The following is a 14,638-nucleotide window of genomic DNA, read 5'->3' as shown; positions in this document are numbered from 1 at the left end:
GCCAGTGTGGGACAGCTTCCTCATGTTTCCTGGGATGTCCTCAGAGCATGGCCCTGGGGGCGAAAGCCAGAATTACCACTATGGGGGCAAAATGAAGGGCCAAGATGCTTAGATCAGGTTCTTTCTCATTGGTTCCTGGATGATTCAGATGGTGCCTCCTTTTTCAGAGCCTTCTCTGTTGAATTTGTTCCATTCTGTCAAGCAGGCACAGTTACCAACCCCATAAAGGTGTTTTCAGGTTTAATTCACCTATGAACTACATTATGCATTATAAAAAAGATACTTCCATATAATGATCTCATTGATCCTTCCACAACCCTGTAGGCCAGTGGTTCAAAAGTTCATTGTGCATAAGATTCACTTGGGAGCATTGCTAAAAATACAGATGTCTTGGGTTCTACCACCAGAGATTAAAAATCAATACATCTGAGGACCCCACTTTAAGAAATCCTGCTTCAGGCTCTGCAGAGCAATGGCTGAAATTCTATTGTACAGATGAGCAAACTGAGGCTCAGGGAGTTTGAAGCAAGTCATGTGACCAGCAAACAGTAGAAAGAGAGTCAGCTTGCAGTCCTTCTGACCCAGGCCTTTTCTACTTTCCTAGACATTTCTGCCTCTACCTGGCATAAGGTCTCCCTATGGTTTATTGTCTGTGTTCCTTTACTGTGTTACTTATCCACTGACACGGCAGATTTCTGTTGTCACTGGAATGGTTCCTAATCCAACACTTCCTCATTTTGAAGAGCTTTCCTGAATTCTCTCCTTTGCCCAACCCTGCTGGGAGGTGTGGACAGGGGCAGGGAGTGGGACCAGGTGTGAAGGGCACCTCCCTCCCACAGGTACTGCTGGGGCTCTGCATCTCGTGGCTGCTCTGCTTCGTGCTCACAATCACCGATGCCCTCCCTTCAGCACCCACAGCCTACGGGTACCTGGCCCGTACTGACACCAAAGGCAACGTCCTGAGCCAGGCTCCGTGGTTTCGCTTCCCTTATCCAGGTAATGAGAAGAGTGGGCCCTTATTGCCTGGGACACATGCTTCCTACATCTGTCCATGGAGCTCAGGGCACCAGAGCGGGTGGTGAATAGAGCTGGAGAATAGGGTAGAGAATCTTCTCCGAGGGATCTGACAACAGCCTGTGGGTGGGGAAAAGCACAGAGGAACCCGACCTCTAGCTAGCATCTGGGTCTTCTCCTGGACTTGGTGGGTCCTACACAAGGGAGGCTTGGGACTAAATGAGAACATTTCTGGGTTGGAGGTCAAGGCCATCCCTTAGGCCTCTTTTGGTCTCATTTCCCTGCAGTTCTTGGCTCAGGTTGTATGAATAAGCATATTTCAGTGGTGATAGGCAGGGGTGGCCTCGTGGACTAGGGAGCTAGGGCCTCCCTGAGTAAGTATCTTCACTTCAAAATGCTTCAGGGCCTTCCTGGGAAAAGGCTGGGTTGCTGGTTCTTTGTGTGCACTGTGACCTCAAGGTCAGGGCATCTGCCCTATCCTCATGGAGGCACGGTAAGGAAGGGGTTCAAGACAAAGTCTCAGGACAGTTGTTGGGTTGGAAGACGTGTTGCCCGGTTTTCAAAGCCTTCTGGAGAACCCTCTAGGAAAGAAATTATTTGGGGTCCAGAAACCTGTTGTCTTCTGGGTTAATATTCCCTCTGCATTGCATTTTCAGGACAGTGGGGCCTTCCCACCGTCAGCCTAGCTGGGGTCTTTGGGATCATCGCAGGGGTAATCTCCTCAATGGTGGAGTCAATAGGCGATTATTATGCCTGTGCCCGTCTGGTGGGGGCGCCACCCCCTCCGAAGCACGCCATCAACCGAGGCATCGGCATCGAGGGCCTGGGCTGCCTACTGGCAGGGGCCTGGGGGACAGGGAACGGCACCACCTCCTACAGCGAGAATGTGGGCGCACTGGGCATCACCAGGGTAAGGCTGCAGACAGTGGTCCATGGGTGTGTGGGGGCGGGGCGGGGGTGGTGGAGGTGGGGGGTGTGCAGGCTAAGTACCTGGACCTGTCATCCATGTCTTAGTCTCTTATTGTTGCTGCAACAAATTACCACAAACTTAATGGCTTCCAACAACCCAAATTTATTATCTTACCAATCTGGAGGTCAGAACTCCAACACAGGTCTCACAGGACTACAGTAAAGGTATTAGCAGGGCTATGTTCCTGCCTGGAGGCTCCAGGGGAGAATCCATTGCCTTGCTTTTTCCACCATCTGGAGGCTCCCCACATCCTTGGTCATGGCCCCCTTCCCCCATCTTTAAAGCTAGCAACATTGCATCTCTCTGACCTTTCTTCCTTTGTCACTTCTCCTTTGACTACACCTGGGAAAGATTAGCTGCTTATGTGGGTATGTGTAATTAGATTGGGCCCACCTGGGTAATTCAGGATACTCTCTCCATCTCAAAAACTTAAGTCCCCTTTGCCATGTGAGTTTTGGGACCAGGGCATGGACATCTTTGAGGAGCCATTATTCTGCTTACTGTTCTTGACCTTCTAGGTTGTGGTCACCTGTACCTGCATGTCCCAAGGGTACCTCTCACTCAGCATGGCCTCTGTGATGTTCAGTCCATGCCCCATTCTTACTTCTCCTCCTTGTAAACCTTGTCCTAGTGAATCTTTATCGTCTCTGTCCTGCACCCGTCACAGTAGCTTCTGTTTTCTCAGTGTGCCTGTGGCCCTCCTATCCTCTTTTCTCCAAGCAGGACCACAGCTTGATTGATCATCTCTCACCTGAACATGGCAGCATCCCTAACTGTCTCTTGGCAGGATCTTGCCCATCTCTCATCTAGCTGCCATGTGGCTGCCCAAGGATCTTTCTAGAATCCAATTAAATTAGCCCCTACTTAAAATCTCTTCTGGGCTCCTGTTTTCCACAGGAAAGCCCCGTAAGTTCAGCCCAAATTCTTCAAGATGGTGCTTTCTAAGAAGGCTTAGAAAAGAATAGTATTATGAAGTTGCTTTCCTGTCTGCTTCAGTGCAGAGGTGTGCTGTTACCCAGAACAAGTGAAGTGAGCTTTGAAGAATACAGTGCCCGATACCCACTTCCCCTCCTTGCATTTTCTGATCGCTCCTCAGACCGATCCACCTCTGTACGTGCATGACCTCGGGCCCACAGTGGGAGCTAAAACGTGTGGGCAACAGCAGAGCCAGCACCCACCCCTGGAGCGAGTACCGTGTGCATTGACACCATGGACTCTTGGATATTTTCCCAAAGTTTCCAAACCTTTAGTGCCAGTGAAAGGAATGTTTTTCTATGTGAGGACCACTGACCCACACAGAAATATAACAGGAATAGGCTACATGAGTATAAAGCAGCAACCATTTTTCCTGCTAAAGGAAGCAAATATCACTCAGAAAAGAAAATTATACTCAATAAACAGAACAAATTTTTTTGATGTATCATTTCTAAACTAAGGCTGTTTAGAGTAGAGGGAAGGAGCAGGGAAGGAGGGTACGTGAGCAGGCTACAAATCCAGTTGTTGTTCAGTTGCTCAGTCATATCCTACCCTTTGCGACCCCATGGACTACAGTTCAGTTCAGTTCAGTCGCTCAGTTGTGTCCGAACCTTTGTGACCCCATGGACTACAGCACAACAGGCTTCGCGTCCATCACCAACTCCCATAGCCTACTCAAACTCAAGTCCATCATGCTGGTGATGCCATTCAACCATCTCATCCTCATCCTCTGTCGTCCCCTTCTCCTCCTGCCTTCAATCTTTCCCAGCATTGGGGTCTTTTCCAGTGAGTCGGTTCTTCACATCAGATGGCCAAAGTATTGGAGTTTCAGCTTCAGCATCAGTCCTTCCAATGAAGATTCAGGACTGATTTCCTTTAAGATTGACTGGTTGGATCTCCTTGCAGCCCAAGGGACTCTCAAGAGCCTTATCCAACACCACAGTTCAAAAGCATCAATTCTTTGGCATTCAGCCTTCTTTATGATCCAACTCTCACATCCATACGTGACTATGGGAAGAACCATAGCTTTAATTATACAGACTTGTGGGAAAAATAATGTCTCTGCTTTTTAATATCCTGTCTAGGTTGGTCATAGCTTTTCTTCCAAGGAACAAGCATCTTTTAATTTCATGACTGCAGTTATCATCTGCAGTGATTTTGGAGGCCAAGAAAATAAAGTCTTTCACTGTTTTCATTGATTCCCCATCTATTCTCCATAAAGTGATGGGACCAGATGCCATGATCTGAATGTTGAGTTTTAAGCCAACTTTTTCACTCTCATCTTTCACTTTCATCAAGAGGCTTTTTAGTTATTCCCTTTCTGCCATAACAGTGGTGTCATCTGCATATCTGAGGTTATTGATATTTCTCCCGGAAATCTTGATTCCAGCTTTTGCTTCATCCAGCCCAGCATTTCGCATGATATACTCTGCATATAAGTTAAATAAGCAGGGTGACAGTCACTCAGTTGTGTCTCTTTGTGACCCCAAGACTGCAGCACGCCAGGTTTCCCTGTCCTTCACCATCTCCCAGAACTTGCTCAAACTCGTGTCCATTGAGTCAATGATGCCATCCAACCATCTCATCCTCTGTAGTCACCTTCTCCTCCTGCCTTCAATCTTTCCCATCATCAAGGTCTTTTCCAATGAGTCCGCTCTTTGCATCAGGTGGCCAAAGTATGGGAGCTTCAGCTTCAGCATCTGCCGTTCTAATGAATATTCAGTGTTGATTTCCTTGCAGCCCAAGGGATTCTCAAGAGTCTTCTCCAACACCACAGTTCAAAACCATCAATTCTTTGGTGCTTAGCTTTCTTTATAGTACAACTCTCACACCCATACATGACTACTGGAAAAACCATAGTTTTGACTATACAAACCTTTGTGGGCAAAAAATGTCTCTGCTTTTTAGTATGCTGTCTAGGTTGCTCATAGCTTTTCTTCCAAGGTGCAAGCATCTTTTAATTTCATGGCTGCAGTCAACCATCTGCAGTGATTTTGGAGCCCAAGAGAATAAAGTCTCTCACTGTTTCCATAGTTTCCCCATCTATTTGCCATGAAGTGATGGGACCGGATGCCATGATCTTCGTTTTTTGAATGTTAAGTTTTAAGCCAGCTTTTTCACTCTCCCCTTTCACTTTCATCAAGAGGCTCTTTAGTTCCTCTTTGCTTTCTGCAATAAGGTGTTGTTATCTGCATAAATGAGGTTACTGATATTTCTCCTGGCAATCTTGATTCCAGCTTTTGCTTCATCCAGCCTGGAATTTCGCATCATGTACTCTGCATATAAGTTAAATAAGCAAAGTAACAATATACAGCCTTGACCTACTCCTTTCCTGATTTGGAACCAGTCCATTCTTCAATGTCTGGTTCTAACTGCTGCTTCTTGACCTACATACAGGTTTATCAGAAGGCAGGTAAGGTGGTCTGGTATTTCTGTCTCTAAGAATTTTTCACAGTTTGTTGTGATCCACACAGTCAAAGGCTTTAGCATAGTCAGTGAAGCAGAAGGAGATGTTTTTCTGGAACTCTCTTGCTTTTTCAATGATCCAACGGATGTTGGCAATTTGATCTCTTGTTCCTCTGCCTTTCCTAAATCCAGCTTGAACATCTGGAAGTCCACGGTTCACGTAGTGTTGAAGCCTGGCTTGGAGAATTTTGAGCATTACTTTGCTAGCATGTGAAATGAGTGCAACTGTGCAGTAGTTTGAACATTCTTTGGCATTGCACTTCTTTGGGATTGGAATGAAAACTGACCTTTTCCAGTCCTTTGGTCACTGCTGAGTTTTCCAAATATTGGCATATTGAGTGCAGCACCTTAACAGCATCATCTTTTAGGATTTGAAATAGCTCAGCTGGAATTCCTTCACCTCCACTAGCTTTGTTCGTGGTGATGCTTCCTAAGGTCCACTTGACTTGACACTCCAAGATGTCTGGCTTTAGATGAGTGATCACAGCATCGTGGTTATCTGGGCCATTAAGTTCTTTTTTGTATAGATCTGTGTATTCTCGCCACCTCTTCTTAATATCTTCTGTGTCTATTAGGTCCATACTGTCCTTTATTGAACCCTACTTTGCATGACATTTTCCCTTGATATCTCTCATTTTCGTAAAGAGATCTCTAGTCTTTCCCATTCTTTTGTTTTCCTGTATTTGTTTGCATTGTTCACTTAGGAAGGCTTTCTTATCTCTCCTTGCTATTCTTTGGAACTCTGCATTCAGATTGTTATATCTTCCCTTTTCTCCTTTGCCTTTCACTAGTTCTTGGTTATCTCCTAGTTAGTGGGGTGAGAAATGGAGGACAGGTGGCGTGGGGGCAGGAATTAAGTCAGAGACCTCCCATCACTTCTCTAGGGTGTTGTAGCTTCCAGCCCAAATGTCAATCCTGAGATGAAAAGAGGCCCAGGGCTGCATGGTAAATTCTGTGGTGGTAGGATTTGGGATGACCTGCCATTTATGAGATCATCAGTATATCCAAAGGGCATTGGTTGAACCTGACAAGTTGATTTATTGTGCTTAGATTCATGCTTAGTTCCCACAGTTCATTGTTAGGGTTGTAAACAAACAAACAAAAAAGTTTCCTTTGATGTGGTAAATTCTTCTTTTTTTGATAGGTAAGAAGTAGATTTATTAATATAGGATAATTTTAAGAGATGCAGCAGGCAGGGGAGGGAGGTCTGCTGATGTGGTAAATTCTTATCACATGTTTTCTTATGAAGTCAGTTAAGTAAATTGTGCTCGTGGGGTTCTCAAGGCAAGAATACTGAAGTGGTTTGCCATTCCCTTCTCTAGTGGACCATGTTTTGTTAGGCCCTATATAGCAGGGGCATGCCCTTCAGCCACTCCATGTAGCCAGAGGACGTGCCTGGTGGCCTGGTTGTCTCACTGCTGGTCCTTGCTGAGCGTGTAAACCTTTACCAGCCACCAGGTGTCAGTCAGTGGTCAATGTGCTCTTAAGCTGGGAAGAAAAATAAACAAAGGTAGAATCTACTACTTTATCACTGCACTGATGGACTTCAAGTTGTTGACACTGGAGTATCTTAAAATTTTTAAAAATTGTGGTAAAAGACACATAACATAAAATCTACCATCTTAATATTTTTGGAGTGTACAGTTCAGTACTATTAAGTGTATCCACAATGCTGTGCAACAAATCTCCAGAGCTTTTTATTCCTACAAAACAAACTATCCTGGAGTATCTTTTTAATGTTTTTGTTTGTTTCTTTGGTTTTTTACATTTTTGCTGGGCCACATGGCGTGTGGGATCTTCGTTCCAGCATGAGTGAGGAAATTTGCACCCTGGAAATTCCTGTCAAACACTGCCCATATATGAATGGACTTATTTTGGGCTCTCAATTCTGTTCCCTTGGTGTATGTGTCTATTTTTATGCTAGAAGCATACTGTTTTGATTACTCTAGTTTTGTAGTATGGTTTGAAATCAGGAATTGAGATGCCTCCAGCTTTATTTTTCTTTTTCAGGATTGCTTTGGCTATTTGGCATCTTTTGTGCTTACATAAGCATTTTAGGGGGCTTCCTTGCTGGCTGAGATGGTAAAGAATCCCCCTGCAATGCAGGAGGTCTGGGTTTGATCCCTGGGTTGGGAAGATCACCTGGAGAAGGGAATGGCTACTCACTCCAGTAGTCTTGCCTGGAGAATTCCATGCACAGAGGATCCTGGTGGCCTATAGTCCATGGGGTTGCCGAGTTGGACACAGTTGAACAACTGACACTATACTAGTATATGTAAGCATTTAGGATTTTTTTTTCTATTCCTGTGAAAATGCTCTTGGAAATTTGATAGGGATTGCATTGAATTTGTAGATAGCTTCAGTAGTATGGACATTTAGCAATACTAATTCTTCAAGTCATGACATAATATACCTTTGCATTTATTTGTGTCTTCTTCAATTTCTTTCATCAAAGTCTTATAGTTTTCACCTCCTTGTTTAAATTCATTCTTAAATATTTTATTGTTTTTGATGCTATTATGAATGGATATGTTTTATTTCTTTTTCAGATGTTTTATTATTAATGTAGAAAAATGTGACATTTCTGTATGTTGATTTTCTATCCTATAACTTTACTGAATTCACTGATGAGTTCTAACAATTTCTTAGTGAAGTCTTTAGGATTTTCTACATATGAGATCATATCATCTGCAAGTAGAGATAATTTTACTTCTACCTTTTTGATTTGGATGCCTTTTATTTCTTTATATTACCTGGTTCCTATGGCTGTGGACTTCCAGTAATATGTTGAATAGGAGTGGTAAGAGTTGTCATCTTAGTCTTGTTTCTGATCTGCTTTTAGAAGAAAAGTTTCCCATCTTTCAGCATTGAGTATGATGTTAGGTGTGGGCTTTTTATACATGCCTTTAGGTACATTCTTTCTATATTTGATTTGTTGAAAGTTTTTTTTTAATCAAGAAAGGATGTTCAATTTTGTCCAGTGCTTTTTCTGCACCTATTGAGATGATCATATGTTTTTATCTTTCATTCTATTAATGTGGTGTATCACATTTATTGATTTGCATATGTCAAGACATCCTTGCATCCCAGAGATAAGTCCCACTTGATCATGGTGTATGATCATGGTGTATGATCCTGTTAAATTTTGTTTGCTAATATTTTGTTGATAGTTTTTGCATCTATATTCATCAGGGATATTGGTCTGTACAGCTGACCCTTGAACAATATGGGAAATGGGGTGGGATTAGGTGCACCAACCCTCCTTGCAGTTGAAAATCCTTGTATAACTTATAGCTGGATCTTTGTACATTTGGTCCCTCCATATCCATGGTTCTATCATATCTGTTGTTCCACATTCATAGAGTCAACCTACCATGGATTGTTTAGTACTGCAGTGTTTACTGTTGAAAAATATCTGCATGTAAAGGAACCCACACAGTTCAAAATCATTGTTCAATGGTCACCTGTACTTTCTTTGCTTGTAGTGTCCTTATCTGGCTTTGGTAATGCCAGGGTAATGGTGGATTCATAAAATGAGCTTGTGAAGTAAGTATTATTAATTCCACCTGATAAATTTGGAGGCTGATATTTGGAGAGGTTAGATAACATGCGTAAAGCCACACAGCTAGCTAGAGGCAGAGTTGGAACTGGCTCTCAAACCCCATTCTTAAGCATTGGGCTACTCCTTCCCAAAAGAGACTTCTAGCCACTTCTTCACAAAAAGCTGCCCAGAGAAGGAGCACTGGAGTCAGGACGTGAGGATAGGTATGAGAGCAGCAGAAAGGAGAGGTGAGGACCGAGGCCGGGACCCCAGGTCACACCCTCATCTTTTCCCTAGCCCCATGTGCGAGTAGAGGGGGGTCCTCCTGCGGGTCCCCTGGAGCTTTGTTTGTGATTCCCCAGGAAGAGGGCAGACATCTCCAGGGCATGTGGCCTGGCTGGAGTTCAGCCACCCTCTGTACCCCTTCTCCCTGAGTACTACAGGTAGGAAGCAGGATAGTGATTGTCGTCGCGGGCTGCGTGCTGCTCCTGATGGGCATATTTGGGAAGATCGGGGCTGCATTTGCCACCATCCCGACGCCCGTGATTGGAGGCATGTTCCTGGTGATGTTCGGGGTCATCACTGCTGTGGGGATTTCCAATCTCCAGGTGAGGCGAGGCACCCTTAGAAAAGCAGCAGCATTGCATCTCCTGAGAGGAGCACATGGGGATGGAGATGAATGGAACAGGGCGGGGACAAGAGAGGAGAAGGGAATCCTCCAGTCCCAGCAAATGCATTGGCCCCAAATGGAAGGAAGAAGTAACTAGAAACATCCAAACTTTTGAAAAACAAAATTGCATCTGTTTGGATTGTAATATCCAAACCACTCAGCTCCCAGGGTCAAGGGGGAGTTGGGACTTGACTGAGAGCCTGTGCCCTCTGAATCCAGCTTTCCCCTCTAACCTCCAGTGATGGGCGAATGGGGGGGGGGGCTTTGGAGGGGTGCTTGATGTTCAGTATAGGTGCTGATGGCTCTGGGCCTCTCTCCTGCAGTACGTGGACTTGAACTCATCCAGAAACCTCTTCGTCTTCGGCTTCTCCATCTTCTGTGGGCTTGCCATTCCCAACTGGGTGAACAAGAACCCAGAGAGGCTCCACACAGGTGATTCTCTGTCCTCTAGACTGTGACCATTCCAGGGGCAGAGCCGGGGGGGGCCCTTGGTCCGTGGGAATTCCTGTCACTTCTTTTAAATTAATTATAGTCACCATGTTGTACATTACATCGCCATTACTTATTTCCAGTTTTGTTGAGATATAACTGGCATACATCACTGTATGAGTTCCAGGTATACAGCGTAAAGTTTTGATGTATATGAATTGTGAAATGATTACCATAATAAGTCTAGTTAACACCCATCATCTCATATGGATACAATAAAAAGAAGTGGGGGAAAAAGGAAAAAAAATTTCTCCTTGTAGTGAGAACTCTTAGGGTTTATTCTGTTAACAGCTGTATGGTTAACATACAGCAGCATTAACCATAGTTTTCATGTACATTACACCCCTCATACTTACTTATCTCGTAACTGGAAGTGTGTACCTTTTGATCACCCTCCTCCAGCACCTCCTTCTCCTCCCACTTCCTGCCTTGGGTAACCACAAATCTGATCTATTTTCCTATGAGTTTTTATTTTAAGAGTCTACATATAATAAGTGAGATCATACATATTTGTTTTTCTCTCTCCAATTTATTTCACAGCATAATGCCCTCACGGTCCATCCATGTTGTGCAAATAGCGACATTTCATTCTTTTCTTATGGCTGGATAATATCCATTGTAAATATACACTACATTTTCTTTAGTTGCTCATCCACTGATGAACACTTAGGTTGTTTTCATATCTTGGCTGTTGTAAATAATGCTACTGTGAATGTGGCTGCGCATGTATCTTTTTGAGTTGGTGTTTTCATTTTCTTTGAATAAATACCCAGAAGTGGAATTGCTGGGTCATATGGTAGTTCTATTTTTAATTTTTTAAGGAACGACCATGCTGTTTTCCATATGGCTGCACTAATTTACAGTCCCATCAATGATGCATAAGGGCTTCTATTTTTCCACATCCTTGCCAACACTTCTCAGTTCTTTTTGGTAAAAGCCATCCTCACAGGTGTGAGATGAATATCTCACTGTGGTTTTGATTTGCATTTCCCTGATATCAGTGATGTTGAACACCTTTCATGTACTCGTTGGTCATCTGGACATCTTCTTTGGAAAGGTCTCTGTTAAGATCCTCTGCCCATTTTTTAATCCCTGTCACTTTTGTCTCCACTCTAGGGATTCTTCAGCTGGACCAAGTCATCCAGGTGCTGCTGACCACGGACATGTTTGTTGGTGGATTTCTGGGATTTCTGTTGGACAACACCATCCCTGGTAGGGCTCATCTTTGCCCTGTAAGCTGGCAGTTTGGGTAGATGGTCAACATTAGGGCCACCCACATTGCTTCCCTAGCCCTAGTTCCCATGTGAGGCTGGCCACAGCATACCCTGAGCGGGTCCAGGGTCTGGGTGGGGTGATTTAAAGTCCCTGTCTACAAATATAGTCACATTCTGAGGAATGTGAGGAGGAGAGTTAGGGCTTCAACATATGATTTTGGGAGTGGGAGGGTTAGCACAATTCAGCCCATAAAAGGACCCTAAGGTGGGAAATATACCAGAAGCAAAGCGCAAAAGGCACAGCCCCAGCTCTCTTAGAGCCTGCAGTCTAGTTGGGGAGGGAGAGAACACATGTATATATTCATATTCCAACAAAAGCCATAGCTGGTGTGCTGTGTTCCAGGTGCTCTGTACTGAGCATACAGAAAGCAGCAGGACATGCCCTGCCTTCTGGAGCCTCACAGGCTTGTAGGAAAGGGAAACACAGCCACAGACCATTACAATACAGGGCACCGAGTGTGGTGATGAGCACACCGAACCCATCAGTGCTGGGGATGTGTCAGGTGAAGGGTGCAGAGTTGTCCTCATGGGTGGCTTTCCGTGCTCCCTTCTTGGTCCTCCTACAGTTTCTTGAAAGGACCTCTGTAATAACTCCCGCTTCATGATATTCTGTTTTCCACATTTCTTCTCTCCACCAAATATAAAATACACCTGCATTCCAGAAACACTGAAACATGGAAAGGTCCACCATGGAAGATGAGGAAAGAACAGTGGTTCATAGAAGGTCATACCCTAGAGCTCAGAAAACTCCTGGTGATGAGCTGAGTTGTTGTTTAGTCACTCAGTCATGTCTGACTCTTTGTGACCCCATGGACTGCAGCACGCCAGGCTACCCTGTCTATCACCATCTCCTGGAGCTTACTCAAACTCATGTCCATCGAGTCGGTGATGCCATCCAACCGTCTTGTCTTCTGCCATCCCTTTCTCCTCCTGCCCTCAATCTTTCCCAGCATCAGGGTCTTTTCTAGTGACTCAGCTCTTCTCAGCAGGTGGCCAAAGTATTGGAGCTTCAGCTTCAGCATCAGTCCTTCTAATGAATATTCAGGGTTGATTTCCTTTAGGATTGACTGGTTTGATCTCCTTGCAGTCCAAGGGACTCTCAAGAGTCTTCTCCAGCACCATAGCTCAAAAGCATCAATTCTTTGGCGCTCAAGCCTTCTTTATGGTCCAACTCTCACATCCATTGAGTTGGGTGGAGTTGAGCTGAGCTGATTCTTGGGATGGGCTGGGAGGAGGAGAAGGAGGAGCTGCTGGCAGGACCAGGGCATTGCGAACTGGCCTCTCCAGAGGCTCCTCCTGCCCAGGTCCCCCAGCTCCCTTGGGGCCCACTCCTGACCTCGTTTGCTGTCTCCTATTAGGAAGTCTGGAGGAGAGAGGCCTCCTGGCATGGAATCAAGTCCAGGAGGAGTCTGAGGAGACTAAGAAGGCCTTGGAGGTCTACGGCCTCCCCTGGGGGATCGGCACCAGGTTCTGCCTGTCCTCCTGCGCCCAGTACCTCCCCTTCTGGCCCAGGAAAGGCGAGGTGGGAGTGAGCCGGCTCTCGCTCTGCTGCCGGGATTCCTCAGGAGAGCAGCCCAGGAGCATCGCAGACAACCGGATGTGAGAAGGCTCCTTCTGCGCAGTGCCCCAGCCACTGTGCTCATCTCCCCACCCACCTATGGGAGGTACCCTGTCGTCCTGAGCACCTCTGCACCCCACACTCGGTGGCAGAGTTAGATAAGTGTTAGATTAAGGACAGGGCAAGTGTGCTGTAACCCCGTCAGTGAGTCAGCGAGGTCTGGCCTCAGGCTACATCCTTACACCTTGCTCCAGCCCTCCCATCTCCAGTGTAAACCAGTGCAGCCCGGTGTCCACACAGAAAGCCTCTAGGCAGTATTTTGATGCGTTGGGAGGCAGAGGCTTTGGGTGGGGCAGCGGACAGAGATGGGGCTCTTAGCTGAAAGGTGACAGTAACATGTCTTTTCCTCAGCAAAGAAGTATGGGGCCTGCTGACCCCTCCCATCCAGGTTCCTCCCAATCAGGCCCCTCCCCTCCAGGCCCCTGCCATTTGTAAATGCTGTGCTTGTGCTAAGTCACTTCAGTCATGTCTGACTCTGTGCCACCCTATGGACTGTAGCCCACCAGACTCCTCTGTCCATGGGACTCTCCAGGCAAGAATATTGGAGTGGGTTGCCATTTCCTCCCTCAGGGGATCTTTGCAACCCAGGGATGGAACCCGCCTCTCTTACCTCTCCTGCATTGGCAGGCAGGTTCTTTACCGCTGGTGCCACCTGGGAAGCCCCTGTAAACACTGAAGGGTCTGCAAAGCCACAGTCCCTGCATGTCCCCAGTGCTAGTCCTTGGAGTCCGATTGTGCATCACAGGATAGTATGGTAAGGCAGTGAGCACTGGGGGTGTGGAGTCAGACGGCACCAGGTTTGGACCCTGAGACTTAACCTGCACTTCAGGTTCTCACAGGGACATGAAACAGCCAAAGCCTTTGAAAGGCCTTCAGTGGAGTGGAGCCACTGTTGTCATGATTTATAAACTGTACAGAACCAAGGTGAACCTGTTCTCTCTGCATCCACAATGGGTTAGTCAGGATTCTCTAGAGAAACAGAGCCAATAGGGTGTGTGTGTACATGCATATATATATACATATATACATACATGTCTACAGAGAGGCATATATATATATATATACACACACACACACATATATATGTGTACACACACACACACATGGGCAAGGCAGATGGAGAGACTGACTTCAGGATTGGGCTCAGGTGATTGTAGAGGCTGGCAAGTCTGAAGTCTGCAGGGCAGGCCATCAGGCTGGGAGGAGTTGCAGCTGGAATCTGAAGGCAGTCACTGGAAGAATTCCCTCTTCCTGAGGGAGGTTAGGGCTTCCTTGATAGCTCAGTTGGTAAAGTATCTGCCTGCAATGTGGGAGACCTGGGTTCAATCCCTGGGTTGGGAAGATCCAAGGGAAAAGCTACCCACTCCAGTATTCTGGCCTGAAGAATTCAGGGCCATGGGGTTGCAAGCACAGTCTGTTTGGTCCTTCAACTTATTCGATGAGGCCCATCCACACTATGGAGGATAATCTGCTTTACTCAAAGTCTGCTGATTTAAATGTTAATCTCTTCTTAAAAAACCCAAAACCTTCATAGAAATACCTAGAAAAATGTTTGACTAGGTACCTGGGTACCATGGCCTTGCCAAACTGACATGTAATAATAACCATCACCCCCAGTACA

General features: G+C 45.7%; 1 protein-coding gene across 1 annotated transcript in view; it reads left to right on the top strand.

Moving 5' to 3' along the window:
- The window catches only part of LOC145523178 (solute carrier family 23 member 1-like), a 78,806-nt gene that overhangs the window by 46,839 nt on the left and 17,329 nt on the right, over positions 1-14,638 (top strand). Inside the window, exons 9-14 of the mRNA XM_081532977.1 lie at positions 840-996; positions 1,671-1,924; positions 9,410-9,574; positions 9,960-10,068; positions 11,242-11,337; positions 12,758-13,063. Coding sequence (XP_081389103.1) covers positions 840-996; positions 1,671-1,924; positions 9,410-9,574; positions 9,960-10,068; positions 11,242-11,337; positions 12,758-13,002 — 1,026 coding nt within the window. The 3' untranslated portion in view covers positions 13,003-13,063. The remainder of the gene's footprint in view (positions 1-839; positions 997-1,670; positions 1,925-9,409; positions 9,575-9,959; positions 10,069-11,241; positions 11,338-12,757; positions 13,064-14,638) is intronic.

This window comes from Giraffa tippelskirchi, chromosome 10 (assembly GCF_054371585.1).
Source record: "Giraffa tippelskirchi isolate mGirTip1 chromosome 10, T2T-mGirTip1v1.2.pri, whole genome shotgun sequence".
Classification (NCBI taxonomy): Eukaryota; Metazoa; Chordata; class Mammalia; order Artiodactyla; family Giraffidae; genus Giraffa; species Giraffa tippelskirchi.
Note: the sequence above shows the minus strand (reverse complement) of the source record. Positions and strands in the feature narration are given on the sequence as shown.